The 24,139-nt window shown below is 42.8% G+C and overlaps 1 protein-coding gene across 1 annotated transcript in view; it reads left to right on the top strand.

Annotated features, from left to right (window-relative positions):
• The window catches only part of LOC146855440 (uncharacterized), an 896,684-nt gene that overhangs the window by 325,556 nt on the left and 546,989 nt on the right, over positions 1 to 24,139 (top strand). The window contains exons 4-5 of the mRNA XM_085651140.1: positions 13,577 to 13,647; positions 20,719 to 20,829. Of these exons, the coding sequence (XP_085507266.1) occupies positions 13,577 to 13,647; positions 20,719 to 20,829 (182 nt within the window). The remainder of the gene's footprint in view (positions 1 to 13,576; positions 13,648 to 20,718; positions 20,830 to 24,139) is intronic.

The raw sequence follows: 24,139 nt of genomic DNA, 5'->3' as shown, positions 1-24,139 counted from the left end.
CATCAAACTGAGGAAATATGAATTTTGTGATCAGTTATGTCCCCTATCGTAGACCCCAACGGCTCCATGTGCATGCTATAAGTACATGTATGTTCCCTCCAGTTCCAGTTATGAAGACGCAAATACATGTGCGTCCACCGTCAACATGTCCTCTTTCAGATCTGCCATGAATGGGTCAGATATTCCATTCCTAAGTATGAAAGGCCACCGACTTTATGTGGTTCACTTTCCACATTTTACAGATTCAGGCGAGTAGGCCCTGAATTCTGCCATCAGGCCTTTTCCTGCCTTCTGCCTCTGACAGCTCCAGTCCGAACATGCATCTGTATCCCTGAACTTTGTCCTACTCCCTGCGTGGCTAACGGTGCCTGATCCAGCCTGTTGCCTGCCAAAAACTGTATTTCACCTTCAAGATTATCTGCTCCGCTCCTCATCCGATGCATTCCTGTCTAGTAGTTTAGGTAAACATTCTTCCAGCTACCGTGCAAAGGGCCAGGCCTCACTGTCCTCATGCAAGTAATTCATAGCCCCTGTTACCATGGAAGATTCCTGCCCCCTCGCATCTCATGTAGACACTTAGACGCTTGTACACGCACTAACAGTCAGTATAGAATAGATTCCGTCCGAGAGACCTTTCCTTTTGGATAATACAGTTCTTTAAACATAGGATATTAGATATGATTTGGGATTAGGTTGACATGACCCCTCAGACTTCTGTCTCCACATGTAGAGCTAAATGTCAAGTCCCCTTCACCCTCTAGTTGCACGTCAATCACACGTCATGCGGCTGCGCGTGCATCTCTGCCAAATATTTTCTGCTGACATTGCAGGATTCTCTTATGGATCCACCCACTTGTGACATCATGTTTAATGACGTTTCTAGTTACGCCTATGTTTACGCCTTTTTTCATTACGTATGTATATCATTATCTGTGTTATCAGCTGTTACGCCTCCTGCATCTGTCTTAATGTAATACTTTTCATATAAATATCATTACTTGTCAATAATGTATTGCCTTCCCTTCCTGAACCTTCGTGGTGATGGAATTTGAAGCCTACAGTTCGAACTGTAATTCCTTTGTAGAGGAATAAAGCCTTTCAGAACCTCTAATACCACGGATTCTGCCTCTTATATTTACTGAGTTATTCTTACTAGACTTTACCGCATAAAAAATAGTACCGGTAATGAAATATTTACCACATAAATTGGCGCCCGAATAGGGACACTTTCTCATCTCACGCGCCGGAGGTGCGTTGCAGGCCCGGTCTCCTGCCACAGCTGAACGGACAAAAACGCGTACCCGCAGGATTTCCTGTATCTCCCTCCGGCCAAGCGGGGGCGACTGAGGCTGCGATCAACACCCAGACGAGGCGGTGAGAAGTGCGAAGTATCCCGACCAGAGCCTAGCTGAGAGAGCAAGATCCGAGGTATACAGAGGCCCACCAGGTTCCGAAGTTCCGAGTCCAGTCGAGTCGAGTCCAGTCCGGTCCAGTTTCAGTTCAGTGCCGAGGCCTTCCGTTCCGCGCTACCCGGTGAGTACCATTGCCGGGGAGGCATTTAAACGTGCACATAGGTTGTGCCGGTCAAGACGGGTTTGGGTACACAAATCCGGTCTGCACTGTTTCAGCAGTGTATCTATACTGTTTAGCAGTATATCTAGTATGTCTTGCATATAATTCAGTATTATCTAGTATCAGTATTATGTCAGTAACTAGTTTTCTATTAATTATCATCGTTCATTAACTGTTAAATGTTAAATGTTTTAATACGTTCTACATATTGTGGTGTGAATGATTGTTCATTATTGTGTTTATTGTATTAAGTGTGTTCAAGTAATAAGGTCTAAAAATGCCGCTCTTTTCAAAACTAAGACAGATCAAAACCAGAAAAGGGGTACTCGAAGAAGCTGTTCCCATTCCACCTAGGGACACTCCAGGATACTTTATGTATCATAAGCATGGCCTAGATGCCGTGTTATTTCTTGATTTATGGGTGGACTACACCAAAGAGTTGCCAGAAAGTCAGAGGTGGCCCGCAGCGGGGACCTGGGATGCAGATTGCATCATGAGAGTAGAAGAAGAATTATGGAAAAAGAAAGCCAGACAGTCACAGAAAGATGCCATTGAATTATGGCGTAAAGAATCATATAGACGTACAGAAAAAGCGCTCAGACAAGAAGAGAAAGGTAGGGAGAATTCGAATAAAACCCGAGAAAATTTATTAATTGAGGAAGGTACCAAAGTAAAATCAGAACAAGTAGATAGACAAAGACATACCCTTATGAATGGTATGTATCCTCTTCTGGCCGAAGGGTTACTTAAGGCTACCCCGGAAATACCAAAAGACTTGCCACCTCCATTGCTCCCGATAAAAGCACATCCCAAAACAGCAAAAGATGTTTTCCTTTCCTCCTATTTAGATGACGTAGCTCCCGAATATGCTAATGCCACACCACACACACCGCATGACGATGGTGTTCAACGTCAAGATCATCCGTCTGTATCCCCGCAACAACAAACTCCTACGCCCATTCCCACAGGTCCGTCCGTTTCTACTGTTTTTCCCGCATCTACAATTTCTATCTTATGTCCAACGAATCCTTTCTTGCCCAGCACCTCAGATGGTGCTACAGGAGGTACGACAGACATGTTTGCCACACCGCCGCGAAATAAACAGACCCTTAGAGATTTAGCACTCCAACGTACACCCCAACTAGCGACATCCGACATGTTTAAAGAACATCTTGTGGATTGTAGATACGATCCAGTGCCAGGTAAACAGGACAGATTGCTACTATCATCACTACGTATACGACGAGCTACATTGTATTTAATGACGATACCAGGAATGGTTGAACACCTAGACAATATATATCACTTTGTCCAAACAGGGCGAGGCCCAGAAAGTATTAACGAAGCTATGGAATACCAGAAAGTGGATGTACAAAGACAACTACTACGTTTTTTCATAAACTGCGTGATCAGGAACCAAGACAGGCCTGAGGCAGATCATGATACCATGCAAAAACTTGCCAAATGGGGTCAGAACATATCAGACGAGAAACATGATAGACAGGCGTGTATAATCGCCATGTATCGAAAGATCCGCAAGGAAGTAGAACGAATACATAAAGAAAGACGAGAAGCAGACAGAATTGAATCAGAGGGAGAGGAGGAGCAAGAACCAGAACAATTAGATACGATAGCTTACGTAGGTAGAGGAAGACCCCATAATAATACTAGAGGCTTTAATGATCCGATACGTCCGATACGTCCAGAATGTAACAGACATTTTCAAACCCCTATGTTAAATACAAGGTCCCCTGAACACCTATTCCAAGCCGCTGATAAATTACTCCGAGATCGAAGGGGGTACCATATGCTCGATTCCATGGATGAACAAGAATTGGCCAGGTCAGCAGTACAATGGGCTGACTGTCCCGACAAATACAGTGAAGATGCACTAGCACACACATTTCTGAATCTTACCCCATACGAACAGCGTTTAGCTAGTATATACATGATTCAACACCTCCTTATATTATATAAAAGTCAACACTCCGATCCTGGACCCTTACCTGACATATTGACCGAATTACTCACGAATAAATGGAGAGGTTCAGGTACTGATTTGATTAAAGAAATTCTAGAATTTCGAAACCAGTATATAGTTTTCGCATACCCAGAACACGTTCCAATTCACACTATGGGAAGAAAAATGTATCACATAGATAGACAGAATCCGTTACGCGAAGTACACCCAATCAGAGGTGAAGATAATAACTTTACACGCGTGTTTGTGTACACGCCTATAACTAAAATTGAATTATTAGAAATGAAGAAAGTAGTACCCAGCCATGACAAGGATCCAGCAGGTTTCCACCGTGAGATAAAAGACATGTTGCTCATGGGAGAGTATACCTACCCCGACATTATGAAAATATTGAAAGTGTTAATGCCTGCCGGTGTTTACGAGAAACTCAAAGAAAAGGAATGGGAGGTGGGAGACCAAAAGATAGATTGGACAGCATTAGAAAACGAAGAAAAGGCCCGAGCTGCAGGATCAGGGCTTGGGGAAAAGACTACAGCACTACCAGGATTACTAGTACAGGTACTGCCACGTTTATTAACTACGAAAAAGGAGGACTGGGGTGCAATCTCAGCCTGTAAACAAAAGCAAGATGAAGACACTAGTGATTTCTATTCCCGATTTGAAAAATGTTTTGGTATCAATAGTGGCATAAAAGCAAGTAGCGAGTCATATCCACATCTATTTGTGACAAAATTAGTTGAAAATTCCCTGCCGCAAGTTAAGAATAGAGTATTGAAATTTGAGAGTACCTGGCAAGGTAACACCCCGTCACAGATGTTACAGATGTTACAATATCACCACAATAGAATTAGAGAAGAACAAGAACATGAACAAAGACGTATGAAAGATACGAAAATGAAAATGCTTGTTGCCCAGTCAGTTCCAGCTGATGGTCATAAAAAAGGTGATTCCGCAGGTCCGACGAAAGGGACATGCAACTATTGTAAACAACAAGGTCATTATATACACGATTGTCCAGTCTTGAAACATAATATTGCCACAGGTAGAACCCAGGAAAAACCACGTCCACCTAGACAGGATCAGAATCAACAACAAATCCCTCAGCATGCACAATCTAGGCCGGCTCCGCAACAGCCAGCTCCGCAACAGGCAGCTCCACAACAGACCGTAGCACCACCACAAGCGCAGCCTATTGCTGCCACACAAGCAACAACGCAACAGATGTACCAGTATGCACAAACTGACTATCCCGATTACCAGCGATACACATGAAATAGCCTAGAGAGGGAAGTTGGCTTACCCCTTATCGAGGTTCCTGTAGATCAAGAGGGACCTTATGTACATAGTGAACTATTAGGGGAAGACAGAAAGTTTTTACTTGATACAGGGGCAAGCAGAACAACTATACGACGCAGTGAAGTTCCAGGGGCACCCCTCTCAGGCTCACAGAATATTTCCCTTGGATTCTCAGGAAAGCCTATCATTAATGAAGTAACGCAACCTCTTCCACTTACGGTTGGTCCATTAACACGTACTACAGATTTATTGCTTACTAAATCATGTCCAGAAAACTTGTTAGGTATAAAAACATTGAAAGCTCTAGGAGCTATAATATGTTGTTCTCCGGAAGGAGTACGATTATTTTTACGTGACTTCAAAGGTCACTACGTGTCTAGAGACATGGATCACCGGCTGCAGAATTTACCTACACATTTATGGGCACAAGGCCCGACTGATGTTGGTTGCATGAACATTACACCATATCGAGTCACACTAAAAACAGGAGTAGTACTACCACGAATGCGACAATACAAGTTACCACCAGATGCTGTTGTGGCTTTGCTGCAAATCATTGACGAGCTCATTGCACAAGGAGTGGTTGTAGAAACCGACTCCAATGTATGTAATTCCCCGATAATTCCGATTCTTAAAAGAACGGATCTAAAAGCATCACCAGTATATCGATTAGTTATTGATCTGCGCGAATTAAATAAATGTATTGTACCACAATACCCTGTGGTCCCAGATATCTCTTCATTACTAACAGCTATTGACTCAGAAGCAACGTTCTTCACTGTAATTGATCTCAAGAATGCTTTCTTTAGCGTCCCAATAGATCCGGAAAGTCAATATTTGTTCGGATTCAGTTTAAATGGACGAAGTTCTAAATTCACACGCGCTCCTCAAGGATTCACAGAAAGCCCCAGCATCTATAGCCAAGCACTGAAACGAGAACTTGACAGTATCCACATGCCAGTTAACACTGCCTTGCTTCAATATGTCGATGATCTGCTGATCACCGCCCGAAGCGAACCTGAATGTGAAAAAGCGTCACTGACGGTTTTAAGATTTCTGGCCGACAAGGGGCACAAGGTGTCCCCTTCTAAGCTGCAATTCTGTGTCCAGCAAGTTGTTTACCTTGGGCATTCGCTGTCCAAGGAGGGAAGACAGCTTACACCCGACCGCATCCAGCTAATCGCTAACATGCCACCACCCAAGACACAAAAGGAGGTGCGGGCTTTTATAGGTCTCCCTTCATACTGCAGGCAGTGGATCCCTCAATATGCATTTCTAGCAAAACCACTCATCCAGTTGACAACACAGGAGGCAGCCACATCGACTGTTCTCCCTTGGACTCGAGAACATATACATGCCTTTGAAAGCTTAAAGAAAGCTTTATGTCAAGCACCTGTTTTAGCAACACCATGTTACAGTAAACAGTTTACACTCTTTGTTACAGAACGCGAAGGTACTGCCTTGTCAGTACTCACTCAGGAACAAGCAGGATCACACAAACCATGTGCTTATTTCTCTAGTACATTAGATCCAGTAGCTCAGGCTCTTCCTGCGTGCCTGAAATCGGTGGCAGCAACAGCTTTAGCAATCAGACAAAGCGATGCCATAGTGTTAGGACACCAATTGACAGTACAAGTACCACACGCAGTAGAGGTTCTTTTGAACCGCACACAAACACAACACTTGACTATAGCGAGACTCACCGGTTATGAATTAACATTGTTTCAGCCACATATAGAAATCAGACGTTGTAATACGTTAAATCCTGCCACACTTTTGCCCGTAAATGGAACAGATCCATTAGCACATGATTGTATTGAAGTCATTACTATCACGACGAAACCCAGACAAGACTTGACAGATATCCCTTTATCAGATCCAGACCTGACATTGTATGTAGATGGTTCATGTATGAGAACAAGTACAGGAGAGTTAGTGGCCGCTTACGCAGTCACAACAGACACTGAAATCGTTGAAACAAATTGTATTAACACTTTGTCAGCTCAAGCAGCAGAGCTCATCGCTCTGACACAAGCCTGTATTCAAGCCAAAAATAAGAAAGTCAACATATACACAGATTCACGTTATGCATTCGGAGTCGTCCATGACTTCCGCGTGCTGTGGCGAGAGAGAGGTTATTTAACTTCTCACGGTGCCCACATCCAACACGGACCCCTCATTCAAGGTCTATTAGACGCGATTCATCTACCTACTGCAATATCGATTATGAAATGCAAAGCTCATACAAAAGTTACCGATATCATTTCTCAGGGTAATGACCTAGCTGACAGAACAGCTAAACAGACTGCTCAGAACCAGACTCATACAACTGACACGACAAAGACAATAGTTTCGACACCAACACATTGCATGACAGTTAAGGATCCCGCCCTTGATGTAATTGACATACAGACACATGCTACACCAGAAGAAATAAAGAAATGGACTGAATTAGGAGGGATCCAAACGGATCAAGGATGGATGACGAAGGAAAAATCTATATGGTTTCTTCCCGACTCCATGGTTCAAGTCATCATTAACACAATACATAGTCCAGCGCACCTAGGAGAAAAAGCTATGCTAGACAGTATTCAACACATTTGGTTCAACAAACACTTGCGAGCAGCAGCCAAACAGAAAGTACGTACCTGTATGATATGTTGTCAGTTTAATCCAGGTAAAAGCATCCCCGTAGAGCAGGGTGGATTTCAACCTCCCGATCATGCTTTTGAAGTCCTCCAGATGGATTATATCCAGATGGAACGATGTCGAGGATTCAAATATGTTCTCGTAGTTGTCTGTGCTCTTTCCCGTTGGACAGAAGCCTACCCGGTTTCAGATTACACTGCCCCGACTACTGCCAAACAGCTAGTTCGAGAATTCTTCCCACGATTCGGTTTACCACGTGTTGTATACTCAGATAACGGCCAGCCATTCTCATCCGAACTAATGCAACACGTTTCACTTCTGTTAGGTTACCAATGGAAATTCCACTGTGTTCGACATCCCGAGGCAGCAGGTCTTGTGGAACGTCATAATCAAACTCTGAAAATCAGATTGTCCAAAATATGTAGAGAAAAAGGTGTCGATTGGATAGTAGCCTTACCAGTTGCGCTCTTTTACATGAGAATGGTAGCACATTCTCGAACAGGGCTATCCCCGTACGAGGTGATCTTCGGTAGACCACCAAATATGTGGGGGACGCCTATACCTCGTAAAATCACTGATGTTGACTGTAATATGCTGACAGATTACCTGGCTTCCTTGATGTCTGCACTACAATCTTGTCGTTCACAGGTAGCTGCAGCTTTTCCCGATAACACTGAGGTGAAGCCCCATGACGTGGTTCCAGGTGATCTGGTCCTTGTGAGGAACTTCGACCGGAAGACCCAGTTGGAGCCCAGGTGGAAATCGCCCAAACTCGTCTTGCTGACAACAAGGACAGCAGTGAAGGTTGAGGGACGTAAAGGGTGGTTACACTCGAGTCATATCAAGAAATTTTATGGACTACCGTCCGATGTGAACACTCAGCCCTGCATTCCCTCACAGACAGACTCAAAGCTCCCCTCGGTTGAACAGACAAAAAATGAACTCTATAAACTGAAATTAAGGTCTAGCAAGTCAGACAATTTGATTGTTTAAGTCCTCTCCAAGGTGAATCGGTTGAATTTGTCTCTGACATGTATCCTCTAGACCAAAATAGAGAGAGAAATAGACAGATAAAGCTTAAAAAACACGCGTACTGTAAATCGCTTCGTAGTCACTGCACAGTTACATTATTAATTTTGTTTTTTCTAAGTTTTCTGATCATCATTTCTAGTGTATTGTTACATATGTATTACCCTATTTCTAAGCATGCTTACAATGTTACCGCAGAACATTCTTTTAGCGAATTACCTCCGCATGAATTGTCTTATAGATTTGCGCTGCGCAACAACACTTTCATTAGTATGTTACATCATTCCCATCAGACCAGCAATGCTACCAATTGTTGGATATGTGGCCGACTCCCTCCCTATCAGAACTATAAGGGAGTTTTGCCCCTCTTTCCGTATCCGTTCACACACAATGGCTCCTGTGGAGCATGGTTTAGTTTGATTAATTCCCTAGATTCAAATCCCGTAGTTTATCAAGACAACTGGGTATGGGGAAACCTGAACCTAGTTTTGCTTAAAGTCTGCTACCCTAACAAGGAGGGACTTCCCAAAAGAACAGGAACTGATCTAGAAAATGAAGTATATGGATTAGGTAATTTTACACTTAACCTCCTGATTCTGAATGTTGAATCCGAAGCTACGCCAATCTTGCCCGCTATGTCAGTATTCCCAGTAAAAGGGGAATTATGTGTAAGAAAGAATGGTTCCATACACATGGGCCATAGTAAATGCACCACTGTAATAAAATTCAGTGATCAAGGCAAGTCTACATTTAGAGCTTCCCGTCATTCCTACTTCATATGTGGCCAGACCGCATATATACGTCTACCTCTAGATTGGGATGGTACCTGTTACATAGCATTCCTTCTGCCACCTGTTTTCCTAGCCCCTCCTGATTATCACAGAAATACCCATTTAGTACACAATAGACAGCAGAGAGATCTCCCGATTGTCGATTACACTGAAACGGCATGGGAGCAATACACAGATTTCAATAAAGGTTTCTTTCCCTATATAGGTACAGTCACTAATAGTAAGCTGATACGTAGATTAACTAGAACCCTTGAAGCAGTAGTGAACGAGACTACTTCCGCCTTAGGCAATTTAACAGAAGAGCAGTCTGCTATGCGGATTGTTGTGCTTCAAAATCGTCTTGTCCTTGACGTCATCCTGGCCGATAGGGGCGGAGCTTGTAGGGTCATCGGATCAAGTTGCTGTGTTTTTATACCAGAAAACTCGCCGTCAGTATATAAAGCCATAACTCGCCTTCATAAGATTATAAGCCAGATACACCAGAGTCCAGGCACCTGGACTTGGTCCGGTTGGTTCTGGAGCGTGTTGTCAGCCTGGGGATGGAGGATCCTATCCTTCCTAGGTATTGGCTTTCTCATACTATTCAGTTGCTGCTTATGTCTACAATGTGGGCCAGCGATTTGTGGTCTGTGTGCCACATCGTGTATCCCGCATCCAAGTTTTCGTTCAAGATCCCGGAAGAAGAAAGAAGAACAAATGATGCTATATGAACAGATCGATGGATTGATGAAGATCGATATCTCCTGAGGGTCCGTAGGGGACAAGGAGGGAATGAGGAAATATGAATTTTGTGATCAGTTATGTCCCCTATCGTAGACCCCAACGGCTCCATGTGCATGCTATAAGTACATGTATGTTCCCTCCAGTTCCAGTTATGAAGACGCAAATACATGTGCGTCCACCGTCAACATGTCCTCTTTCAGATCCGCCATAAATGGGTCAGATATTCCATTCCTAAGTATGAAAGGCCACCGACTTTATGTGGTTCACTTTCCACATTTTACAGATTCAGGCGAGTAGGCCCTGAATTCTGCCATCAGGCCTTTTCCTGCCTTCTGCCTCTGACAGCTCCAGTCCGAACATGCATCTGTATCCCTGAACTTTGTCCTACTCCCTGCGCGGCTAACGGTGCCTGATCCAGCCTGTTGCCTGCCAAAAACTGTATTTCACCTTCAAGATTATCTGCTCCGCTCCTCATCCGATGCATTCCTGTCTAGTAGTTTAGGTAAACATTCTTCCAGCTACCGTGCAAAGGGCCAGGCCTCACTGTCCTCATGCAAGTAATTCATAGCCCCTGTTACCATGGAAGATTCCTGCCCCCTCGCATCTCATGTAGACACTTAGACGCTTGTACACGCACTAACAGTCAGTATAGAATAGATTCCGTCCGAGAGACCTTTCCTTTTGGATAATACAGTTCTTTAAACATAGGATATTAGATATGATTTGGGATTAGGTTGACATGACCCCTCAGACTTCTGTCTCCACATGTAGAGCTAAATGTCAAGTCCCCTTCACCCTCTAGTTGCACGTCAATCACACGTCATGCGGCTGCGCGTGCATCTCTGCCAAATATTTTCTGCTGACATTGCAGGATTCTCTTATGGATCCACCCACTTGTGACATCATGTTTAATGATGTTTCTAGTTACGCCTATGTTTACGCCTTTTTTCATTACGTATGTATATCATTATCTGTGTTATCAGCTGTTACGCCTCCTGCATCTGTCTTAATGTAATACTTTTCATATAAATATCATTACTTGTCAATAATGTATTGCCTTCCCTTCCTGAACCTTCGTGGTGATGGAATTTGAAGCCTACAGTTCGAACTGTAATTCCTTTGTAGAGGAATAAAGCCTTTCAGAACCTCTAATACCACGGATTCTGCCTCTTATATTTACTGAGTTATTCTTACTAGACTTTACCGCATAAAAAATAGTACCGGTAATGAAATATTTACCACATTTTGATTCCAAAAAAGAGTTGCTAGTCGGTAGGACCTATACTCGTTGTCAGAGAGATAGTGAACTGATATGGATGACATTGGGGAGAAGGGAATGTTGACAGAGGGGAAGGATTAGGTCTTTTATATTTTGTGATGCATATTTCAGGGGAGGCTGACAGCCAGTTGTGATTCACCGGTTACTCCCTTGGCCTGTGTTATGGGTCAATCAGAATTTGGGGACCACACCTGCTGTGTGAGACTCTCCCTTTGATATAAGATGGACAGGGGAAAGAGCACTTCACAGAAGCTTAAACCAACAACTCAAATTTGAAAGAATCAGACAGTTGTTCACATATGTGTTTGGATTTGGACTATAAAGGTTGGAGCATGAGTCCAACGCTTTGCTCAACAGCACTGTTCATCAGGAGTGAGAAGATTGCCAAGACTTCGACCTGCTGCAAACACGGCTGGGACCAAAGTCTGCCAGTCTCCCACCTGGGTGAGGGGCCACCACCCAGAAAGTCAAGAACACTTGCTCAGTACCTAGAGCACCAACCTTTTGCCTGACTGATGAGACACGTGTGCTCTGTAAGGAGGAAGAGAGAGCCTAGAGGAAGCGACGCCAGGAGCGGATCTTGGTGGGTGAATCTCTAACCAGTCATGACGGGTGTTGCGAGAGGACCGTCTTCACTCTTGCAGAAGTTGATAATCACCCTCGGCACTGCTGTGAAGTTGCAGGCTGTGGCCTCTTGTAATTTCCACTGAAACTGTTGGGACCATCGTCCCGTACAACCGACTTCATTGGCACCTTCGCTTGAGCCTATGAGAATCATATGGCATGAGTGGGCAACCAGGACAGTTGAGGCCATCGTTCATATCAGAGGGGTCCACGCAATAAGAAGAAGGACTTAGGATCAAGGTCCGAAGTCAACCTGCAGTATCGCCACTGCTCCACCATCTCACCGGCAGGAACCATCAGGAAGAAGAAAATGCTGCACCAGAAAGTTGTCATTACCTGTAACTGGCTTGTGGCGCTGTCCCGCCACCGGCGGGAGGATCTGGTAATAGGTGTTTGTCACTGGGGCATAGGAAAATGTTCCAGACACTTCTAAAGATCGTGGTTGGGTAAGACTGGAGCAGGGCTGCAGGTCCTTTTCACACCTATGCAAGCTCTGAATATTAGCATCAGAAGAGCTGAAATTTCAAGGCCAGAGCCAAGATTGGATGTGCACCGCTAGGATGAGGCAGCGACTGTGTGGTCACCTTCACAGATCTGCCAGGTTAGCTTGGAGGAGGGGGGGGGGGGGGACACAAAGAAGAAGCACTGCAAACACTGGCGCTATCCTTGAGAAACCTTATGTTTCGAATAATTAGTGTGTTATGTTTTGCATGTATAATAAATACTGCTTTTCTTACCAAATGTAAATATTGGACTGCACAATCATATTACTGAGGTGACTATGGGTATTTTGAGTCTACGCCTACACCTAACTTGCACCCACCTCCTCCTGAAGAGCCTTGGGCAGCTCGACCCGCGCTGCCACTGAGAGTCAAGTGCTGTAGGAGTAATATTTGGTCCAGCTACTCTGGGCCCACAGTAAGTCGGGCCTCAGGACAGCAGGGGTAAAAGGCCACAACCTCGTGGTAGAGCCCAATAACCCCTGCTTGTCCCGTGGCCTTTTAAAAGGGATTCTGCCAGCATAACATGCATAGGTCTAACTTTCACTCTCTATTAGGACAGTGTAGTCTACTCATACCATCTTAACATCATGTGTATTCTGTGTTTGAGCCGTTTTCTTCAAATTTCGTTCCGTACTGCGTTATTTTGAACTCGGATAAACACATTTCAGACTTTTTAAAACACGTCCTTGTGACTGTGAGTTTTGATGAATTACTTTGTAGAAAAAATCTCACTGTTTGTAAATTTATCGCGCACTTATTGCTGAGAGCTGCTTTACAGGAATGCATCTGCGATAATGTTTGTTTCAAAAAAGGGACACAGAGCAAAGAAAGCAAAGCAACATATTTCTATTAGCAGATATACTTCTGTGCATATAGAGGTCCCATGTATTGTGTGCGCCAAGCATCACTCTTTCCAGTAGGCATGACTTTTTGCCCAGAGTCAGGTGAAAGTGCCAGTGTGTGAACCCGACACCCTAAATCAAAATTCAACCAGGAAGGACGGATTCAATGCCCAAATCAAGGTTTCTATTGTTGCGCTCATAATGAACCGAGTTTTATATATTGATGTCGTTTGTAGTTGTGAAAGGGAACTGGCACTAGCTTCTTCTACTTTTGTCTTCTTTTGCAGTCGACTTCTTGGCAAAATACTGCATCTTCAGCCAGGAGAAGCTGGCCAAGTACAAAAGAGCTTTTGAAGCGGTGAGTGTAAAATCAGACGCCTTTTCTTTCTTTCTCTCTGCCCCGTTTTTTTTTCCCCTTCTGTGTCTGTGGACAGCTGAGCAGAAGTAATGGGCACCGCGGCTCGCGCCATGCAGCCCATGAATTACTCCAACATCAAATGTAACCTTAGAAGTGGAGCACGCTTTCTTCTACCCGCAGAAGTCTCCCCCCCCCCCCCCCCCCCGTCCTTCTATACGAATGTGGCCCGATTCTAAGCCAGTATAAGATCATACACTGTCCCACACAGATACACAAGTCACACAACGACCGCCCACCCAAAAAGCAAACATAGACACTCCAGGCCCGGTTCTAGAGGATGGGCCGGGTGGGCCAGGCCCACCCAAATATGAGCCTGGCCCACCCAAACATAAGCCTTGGCCCTCGCAGTCAGTCTGCCACCGATGTACAACAACAATAAAAAACTGTTAAGATAACTAGTGATTTACGATCCTGCTGCAGAGCAACCATTTGTCTATTGGTAGTTTTTAAATGCAGATAAACTGAATTTTATGGGAATAGCTCAGTGGGTTACTACCTCTGTCACAGATATTCTTGTGTTACTTGCAGTTCAGAAGTTACTATCTTAACATAGGACAGTGACCTCTGAACTGCCATCAGAGAGCTGCATACAAACTTCGCTTTTTTGTGTTGTGATATAGTTGGAACTTCTGCATTCTTTCATTATTCTAATGTTACTGAAAAGAGTTTGGGCAATTATACATTTTTATCAGTAAAGCCAACCCCCAACCACTGGAGTACTCTTTAAATCCTCCTGAATGGAACACACATACACGCACTAACAGAGACATCTGCACAAAAACACATGCCGAACACACAAACACAGATGCCTAGTCGCATGCACAAAGACAAGGGCACACAGGCATATACCATGAACAAATACAGAAACATAGACGCAGCACAAACTACACATCTATATATGGAAAAAAGCACTGAACTCGGCCTACATGCACCCATTGATAGACTCAGATACATGCACAAATACAAAACTAAATATACCCTCCAAGTCACAGAGGCAGACATAGCACTGGTACATACTAATACACACCCACACCCTGAACAACACACAGTCACGTACATTAGGCATACAGTAGCTACATAAACCCACACAAGCAGAAACACCCTCAGCCTTACATGCAAACAGTAGCGCGCAATGTACAAACATACATATTTACACCCAAAACAATTGCACACGCTCAAACATATGTACACACGTCCACAATAATTCAGACTTAAACACTGATAGACAGACACGCGAAGCTTTACAGTAAATTAAAAATGATGCCGGAGACTCATATTAGAGCTCTTTGAATCTGCGATTTGATCAGACTGAGTTTTAGATACAAAGGCAGTGCCTAAGAGGGGGCGGGTGGATGGTGGGGGAGTAGACTCCTCTTTAATGACCGCCGACAATTAAATTACGTTATTGAATTTAACTGCTCAGTGGCTGTAAGGGTCTTATTATCTGAATGTTTGATTCAGAGGACATCCATTTGGGGTGGGCTGTTAGGGGCTGCCTTTTTGGAGGAAAACTCTTTTTCAGAAGTGACCTTTCATTGATCTCTGGTTTTGTTTTGTTTATAGTCGCCTGCTTTTTCGACTATAATTTTCACCGGAAAGCTTTTATGACTGCTTCTATCAGTGTCTTCTTAAATCGGAATACTTTGAATTGTAAATGTATTTTGTGCCACTTAAAATCCGTTGACATTGGGTAGATTTTAATATTTGTTCTTTGAAAAATAATTTCACATTTTTCCAACACAAAAAAGAATAATCTGCAGCGCAAATAATTATTTCCATCAGAGTCTTAGGCCTGGAGATGCGCCACAACATTGCATCACAGGGGGATATTATCACCAAACACTTTTAAATTAAGTAAACAAAATATATACATATTACCCATTTCACCCCTTGCAGCCATTGTATTTTTGTTTCTTCCTAATTGCTCGGCATCCACTTTCGCTGCTGTTCCCCATTCTTTGTGCTTCTTTGTATATTATCTAGGGATGGGTGAATAATTCCGCTCCGCCGGCGGAGTTCACAGAGTTTTTTCCACTCCGTGTTCGGTTTGGAGTCCTTGTAAAACTTCTCCAGCCGCCACATAGTGTTGTTTTTTCCCGTGGGCAGCTCGCCAACGTTAAGTTGGCGAGAGAGAATTTGAATACCATAGTGCGATTTTTTGGTGCTGGAAAGATTCCCAGAGGAATTTGTCAACGCGGTTGGCCACGGCAGGTTGAGACCATTTGCGTTGAGAAAGCTGCAGCTTGAGTAGAAAATCTACTCAAGCGGCAGAAAGAAGCAGCGCCCTCTGGAGGGCCATGTGGTGGCATTCACGTTGTTTTAACTGCGCAGAACAAGCTTCCGGCGCTAAAAACCAGCAGAACATGCCTAGTTTGGCCCACTTGTGGAATTCCGCAGAATCTCGCTGAGTTTTTATGCGACTACGCAGAATTCCATGGAGTGAATCTATGTGAGTTCCGCCCACTCATAATTTTATCCTGTGTCTTTTGTGAACACAATAAATTGATCTTCACTAAGTGTGCACGGATACGTGTCATAATATTCAGTTGAATAGTCACTGCTTTATATGTATTTTAGGGTCTCTTGTATGTAGCTGGGGTGCAATGAGTCAGTTGTTCTGTAGGACCCTGTATCAGAGCGTTGGCTCTTTGACTGAGAAGGGCAATGTTTGGGGGAGTAGTGTCAGCCTTTTATAATGCCGCTATCAGTGCATTAAATTGGCAGGTAATGTTCGGTATTGAGTACCTGCACTTCTTTAACATGAAAGAGATAGTACTTGAACTTTTCAACACTGCTACAATACATTTAATGGAAGGCTACCTGCACCTTTCAGAAGCAAACAGCTACTCTGCGTACAGAGTGCCAGCACTTCTACATTTCCATTTAAAGCAGTGGCAGCGATCAACTGAAGAACAACTAAAGCTTTTGAAGTAGATTCTTAATGCTGCTAGCTTCCAGTGTGGACTTTTACAGATGGATCTTAACAAAGCATTTTTTTAAGTTGATTATAATTTTTAGAGGTGCCTCTGAAATTCTTTTAAGCACTTTTTTCAGTGTTTAATAGGGTTTGAATGAAGGGAATATGCTTTGAGAAGTGTGGTGTTGACAAGGGCGTTGTGCCCCGGTTTGGATCTTCTGATTTGGCTTCAAAACACGGAACTTACAGGGGAGGGTATGCTCATGTTACCTTTCATGCATAGTAATCGGAAAAGTTGGGTCTGAGGGTCCACCATTTATACGTGGTGCCCACTTTGAAGTTGTAGAAGCTTCTGGAGTCCTCCCACCCTGCACAGGTGTCTGGAATTTACTCCCTCCCTGCGGTTTCCCCAGCATGTCTGGGGGAATAAAGACTATTGTGAAACCCTTTGTGAGTGTGCTGAGACAGGGTGTTTGTAATGTGCAAGTGTGGTAGGTGACAGCTACTCACCTTCATCCTGAAAAAATGACCCATCCTGACAACACATATTCCGCCTTTGTTTCACAGTATGGGAGTAATAGACAAAGACTACCTGTCAGCTACACCTAGTCATATGACAGGGCACTGGCTGCAGGCACCAAATGTTTAGGACAAGAATCCAACTTTCTAAAAGCGTCATTTTTAAAATTAAGACTTTAAATCCAACCTTACAATTAAAGAGGGTTTTAAATGACAAAGGTTTAGAGACTAAACTCAACTTTCCTACCTGTTCTCAATTAAAATTTAGCACTTATTAAATATAATAATGTAATGCAAGACAATGTTATTCTATGGGAGAGGCAGACCTCACAGTAGTGAAAAACGAATTTGTCCGTTTTTAATCACTAGGACATGTAAAACTTAAAAGTACATGTCCAAACGTTTTAATTACACATTACCCTGCTTTATGGGCTGTTTAGGGCCTAGCCTACCGGTGACATTTATGTATTAAAAAGGAAGTTTAGGCTTTCGCAAAAGGTTTAGTTTAGTAATGGGAGTTTAAAACTGCACACACAGGAAGCAATGGGGGACCTGCAACATGTTTACAAAGCCACCTTGAATGGGTGGCACAATAAATGTGCAGCATTTCATTTACAGGCCCCAGGTACATGTAGTGCCACTTTAATATAAATAAATGAAATGTGCTAATTGGGGGTAAGCCAATTTTACCATGTTTGAAGGAGCGTGCAAAAGCACTTTAGCACTGGTTAGCAGTGGTAAGAGCACTGCGGGGCATATTATCAAGCCAGGCGATAAAATTATCGCCGCCTTAGCGGCAGAAAACCGCAGCTAAAACGGCGATAATGGGCTTGATAATATGCTCTATGGAATTCCAATTGAAGCCCAGGTTAGACGTCCTCCACATCTAACATGGGCTTCAAATGGGATTCCATATAGCATATTATCAAGCCTATTATCGACGTTTTAGCGGCAGTTTTCTACCGCTAAATCGGCGATAATTTTATCGCCTGGCTTGATAATATGCCCCTGCGTTCTCAAAAGTCAACAAAAACGGGCTCATAAAACAGAGGGGCGAAGGCAAAAAGTGCGGGGAAGACAGGACCAAGTCCAACAGATGTGTGTTTGAGGATGGCAAAATGTTTGAATTACATTTTAATCCTGGGGGCTTGAATAATAAATGCTGTCAATTCGTTTTAAGACCAGAATATCATATTTTAAAAATTGCATTACAAATACTTCATAGCTAAAATCTCAACTGTAAAAAAGAAATGTTTTAATTGTTGTGAATGGTAGCCCTTCACAAGTAATACATTCACAAACCTATTTGGAGTAGGTAAGTTCTGGTAAACCTCAAAGGAGTGCAGGTCAGATACTCCAAGCAGATTCATCTGGGTCAAAGATTTTACCTAGGATTTAGCCTCTGAAATGGAAGTTGAAATCAAGAAGTCTGCAGCCTATGTCTGACAATGAGTTCACCCAGGGCTTGCTTAAACAGATTTGCAGCTGAGAAGAAACTCCAAGCAGGAAAAACCTGTTTCTTCTGCTCAATGAAGTCATGCCTTGGCAGGAACAGCTCAAGTGGTTGGTCCCAGTCCTCAGGTGGCTGCAAGTTTAAAAAAAGGTCTAAATCCCACAGGTTATCAGAGATTATAGGACAAGTACAGACAGTCAAGTGTCCAAGCACCCTAGGAACAGCATTTAGGGATCGATCAGGGCTCACTCCAAAAGAGGACACCAGCAGGGTCCAGTCCAGATCCAGTTGCAACTTTAGAAAAAGTGCCTCCTGCTGCTTTCTTTTTGTGTCCCTGTAGCTACACATCAGGTCCACCAACTGACCCTTGAAGTCAACTTCTTTGTACTGGGTACACGTGGGAATAGGTCCAGCCCTTCAGGTCTTCTTACAGGTCTCAATCAGTCGGTGCAGCCCTTCTTTTGTTCTTCCACAAGTCCAGAGAGTGTTCCTAAGAGGGTGCCTTGGGGTGCTACATTTATGGTTGGTTCTAGCTTGTGGGTCGATGTCACGCCTTGCTACTCCATATTCATTGGGTTAAAGGTTTCCACTGGCAACTCTACCCAATATTTCAACAGTTCCTTTTTGACCTACTGCAAACAACCCCATGGTGTACCTTACTCCTAAAATACAAGAAGGAAAAGCCCTTTATCCCTTCTGCAGAGCCTGTGTGCCCACCTAGAGGTGCGCCTAGGGAAATGAGTAGCCCATACCTCTGTCATCATTCAAAATCATTTATGGGGTAGGCCCTTTCTTACTCGGTTTGGAGTCAGCCTGGCTGGATGAGCAATGGTTTGCATTCTCCTGGTCTCACTGAACATTCACTTGTAAAAGAGCAGGCCCGTTACAAGATAATGATATACTGGGCACACCCAGACTGCAAACTGGTTTTCCTCCAAGGGGCAGAAAAACATCTCCCTATATCCAAAACATTGTCTCTGCTATGTGTGCAGTTTTCACACCTCATTAAGGTCAAGCTGCTGGGCAGCTACTGGAGAGCTAATGCAAATGAGCCTCCTCGGGCTTCCAGCAGGTAAAAGGTAACTTTCTAAAAGTTATTTTCCTAAATATTTATTACAAATCCGGCCTCACCATTGAATTGAAATTTTGATAAATATTAAATATAGAGGTTGAACTATTTCTCTATCTAATTCCCAAGCTGAGATAGCAGAATTAAAATGTAATATTGCTTTCCACTTTTTCTCTGAGGGAACAGCCAGAGCCTTCTACAATGAAAATAGCTTTTGGGTGATAGTCCCTTTAGGGATGTTACCCTTATGTATCCACGTGTCCCATTTTTAAATAGCATGCACCCTATCTTCTGGTCTATCAGGCCTACACAAGGATCACATTTTATTATTTAAAGGAAGGTGTTTTGCCCTGTCAAAAGTATTCATTTAATAGGGTGGACAGCAGTCATGCTGCTACAGTTGTAGGCCTGAAGCTATGTTGTTCTTGTCAGTGTAGTGGATAGCATAATAGGCGCTTTGGTCCACAGGCAACATTTACCTTTCCATGCTGTCCGTGTAGTTTCTACACCATTTACTCTGGCCTTACCAGTGAGTGAAACATGTCAAATGGGGATTAGCCAATATTAACATGTTTTAGGGGGGTCAGAGCGCATGCCCTGTGTACTGGACAGCATTGTCCCAGTGTGCAAAGTGTTAAACCAGCAATAAAAGTCAGCAAAAAAATGAAGGTGGCCATGCAAAAAGGGGCATTTTCTCTTATCAATTACCATAAAGTCATGAACGTAAACGTATGAAGGTAGGTATTGATTTACTATCATTAACTCCTCATCCATGTACCTTGATGGTGTATATGTCTTCAGGCTTACATGTAGGTGGCATTCAGATTAGTATATTTATACTTATTTAAACACACTTACTTTCACAACTCGAAGTTTTGGCTACACTGTTTTTGTAGCACGATATTTTTCTACACAATATTCTGACAAAACTGCCAATATCTAATAACTGCCTTTCACATTTTCTCATGTGGTGAATGTTTTGTAAATATTGCAGTATTCACAAACTTGAGAAATCCGAACTTTTGAAAGCTAACTTTGCACCATCTTTTCCAGGTAGATACTGATGGAGACGGATACCTGAATTGTTTGCAAGTATTGATGGCGCTGAAAGAAATTGTGCCTTCAGAAGCCCTCACTGACGCTGAGGAACTATATGTCTACAGGGTAATACAAATACACACCTCAACACTTTCAAAGAAGTAGTCACTATCTCAAACTATTTTAAAAAAAATTGTTTTATGTTTTTGTGTGTTATGTATTTCATTATGCAGCTAAAGGTTCCATTTTACGTGTGTGACCACACTAAGGACAAGCATGCTGCTGGTCTATTCCTGAAGAACAAACTCGGGTTTTGGCTGTGTAGCAGCAAGGCCAAGCCACATATTATCCAAAAAACAAGAACGGTGCCTATGCTGCACTTAATTCTAATAGAGATTGGACCATGAACTGAATAAAACAGTTTCACTAGCAACCACTTTTTCCGTTGGGTTTAATCCAAAATATTTTTATACAATACATTTGTCTTTTTCCAATTAGCAAAACATGATTTCAATATAACACTTATAACATATCCAAAAGGAGGAAAAAACAATACAACATTAATATCCACATTTAAATATACTGATTTTTGCGACACCACCACTTACATACAACAATCACTCATACATACTCATCAAACGTGCTCAGTAGACATTGTTTATGGCAGAGAAAATAATTAAATGCAGTGAATGGACAGAGGGCCATCAACAAGCATAAATTAGCGCAATTATGGTACACCGTATTCTATTGTTTCTGAATGATTGGCCAGAAGCGAAAAAAGGTCTACGCGTTTCGAATCCCTTCACATGTGGGGATTCCCATCAGGACCAACACTTGCTGAAACGAAACAAACACAAAACTATGTTTTACTAAATGACCCAAAGCAATTGAATGCCAAACTGCACACATTATTCTAACGTCTTACCTGCAACTGAATGCATGCAGAGGAGACTTTCAAATTTATTTCTAAAACCGTCAAATGACCTGAAAAGAGTGAAGACCAACAGGATTGTCACCTCAATGAAAAACCTTTTTGGTGAATAAGCCAGCTAAGAGGTTAGTAACAGTCTTACTTGTTGTGGTGTCAAAATGTGGTTAACTCCTATGGCGTCGGAGTCTGAGTCTTGAAACTGTGTATTATGGTCTATTCCTGCAAAAATTATTTCTCCCTTTTCTATATTATAAAGGATATGGTCATCAAAATGTATATATATCTCAGTAATTCCACATTCAGTTTTGTCAATTTCACTTGGGAGAAATGTTTGTATGGTTGATAAAGGCCTGGTAATGGGCACTGGCCTTATTTTGGAAAACATCTGGGATGCTGACCCTGTTGATCTGAGAGCTTCTTGTATCATCACGTGCTATTCCCTGCACTGCTGGGCAAGCAGCTTATAGGTTCATCATTGACCCTATTGTGGATTTTCACCTGCCATGTAGAACCCATTTTTAAAGCCAGTATCAAGCTCATACAGGGGTGTTTTGAAATGTGCGCCCTGAGCTGGAGGCAGGGGGTTATTTATTTATATATTTGTTTACTTAACATTTTTATATGGCAAGATTCATAATCCATTTTGGTGTTACTGTGCTTTACAAGTAACCAACTCAAGAAAAAAACTAAAATTTGGAGGAAATATGATGAAATTCATTTTTAAAATGGTGTGGAAATCAAATAAATCAATTATATTTAGAGTTTGAGATCTATTTGAGACAGCTGAAGTTACAGATTGAACATAGTTAATGAGTGCGTACATGTATAGTTAAAAGGGGTGATTTGTCCTAAGGGGAAGACTGACATAAGAAGGGTACAGTGGAGAAAACGTAAGAATATACATTTGTGCTGAAAATGAATGGTTTTAGCTTTTTGCTAAATTGAAGAAGGCTTTCTTGTTGTCATGGCACAAATGATTGAGAGTGCTGGAATGAAGGAGAACCTCCAGAAAGAGATTTTGAAGTGGGTTTGGTGCAAAAACCAGATAAGTGTGTTCAGTCAAGCATCAAGGATTGGTTGCAATTCCTGGCATGCATGGCTGGACTTAGTGAGTGCATGTGCACTAAGCATGGGTCTGCCTTGACGGTGATGCTTGGCTTTTGCAACTATGCATTCAGTGCGGTAGCTGCATGCATCACTCTGTGCTTGAGTTTAGAGTATGTCGTTTGACTGGGAGGGTTGGGGACAGGACAGGTGCTGTACAAATGAATACATCACTCTACTGTATCAAACTGCCATTTTAGGTCAGGCCAACCTCTCTAACTCCTTTTGGCACACAGATGCATCAGGTTTGTGCTCAGACTAGATGGAGCGCTTGAGACCTGTTCATTGTTTGCAGGGACAAGGTACATCCTTTAGTTTCTCTTGCTGGTCTGTATGACGTGACCTAGGCGCAAAAGGAGTTATGATTATGCAAAATTGGGTGAAGGGCACTCCTTGCAGTTAATTCCTTTGTTTTTATTTAAAAGTTTTATATAAATTCACTGGCCAACATGTGTGCCAGCAGATAGAGAGTGGAGCGGCACTGTGCCAGTTTCTGGTGCAAACCCAATGGAGAATGGTGCAAGATAGGAGAGCTCAGTAAGCATCAAGAGAATATGAAGACGTGTGTGAGACATTAATGTAGAGTGCACGACAGGTGACATTTATTGACCTCACAAATCAATAAATTTGCAGAACACGTGTGGGACACGGATTTTACATTAATTTGTTGAATTTCCTGAAATGAGTGCCCCTCACCCAACTTTTGCAAAATTATTTATGAACCCATATCAGTCAGGGCAGGTTGCTATACATCGGAGAGTGCATTTTGCTGGTCCAAAAGGGCAGATTGTCTAGTTTGGATCATGTATAAAAGAAGGTATGTGCTAGATTCTCATAATTAGATGCCTCCATGATCCATCTTCTCCTGGAATAGGGAGAGGTAGGTGGATCCTGCCGGACCTTCACATGCTGATGATCCCCTCCTTTTCTCACGTAAGGCTATAGGGTTTGATGAAAGACATAGAGAAAGCTGTGTTACAAAATAATACAATGTCTACATTAAAGTTGATAAGGAGAAAGAGCAACCTCCCCTCCCCCTTTCTGATTTCGCCCTATCATTCCTTTGATCGTGATGACTTCACGGGAAGATGCTCTACAGTTTCTGTGAAAAGGGGACATATTTTCAGAAGGGGCACTCAAAGGAGACCCTTGTTCATTTACATAAAAATTGATCTTTCTTGTCCCAGTAGCTTCAGTGGATGCTGCAGTGGGGCTCGTCAGACAATATAGACAGCCACTATCTTTGCAACTGCTTCCTAATTATGCTGCACAGGATATCATCCTGAAGAAGGAGAAATATCCTGCTATGGTAATCACGTGCATGACTGTTGTCAGTGCCTTGCACCGTTGCGCCTGGTTAATTCTATTGTTTTAGTGAAAATTAGGACCAGTTCATTTTTA

The sequence above is a fragment of the Triturus cristatus genome, chromosome 4_1, assembly GCF_964204655.1.
Source record: "Triturus cristatus chromosome 4_1, aTriCri1.1, whole genome shotgun sequence".
In the NCBI taxonomy this organism is placed as follows: Eukaryota; Metazoa; Chordata; class Amphibia; order Caudata; family Salamandridae; genus Triturus; species Triturus cristatus.
The sequence above is the reverse complement of the archived record's forward strand: the minus strand, read 5'-3'. Positions and strand labels throughout refer to the sequence as shown.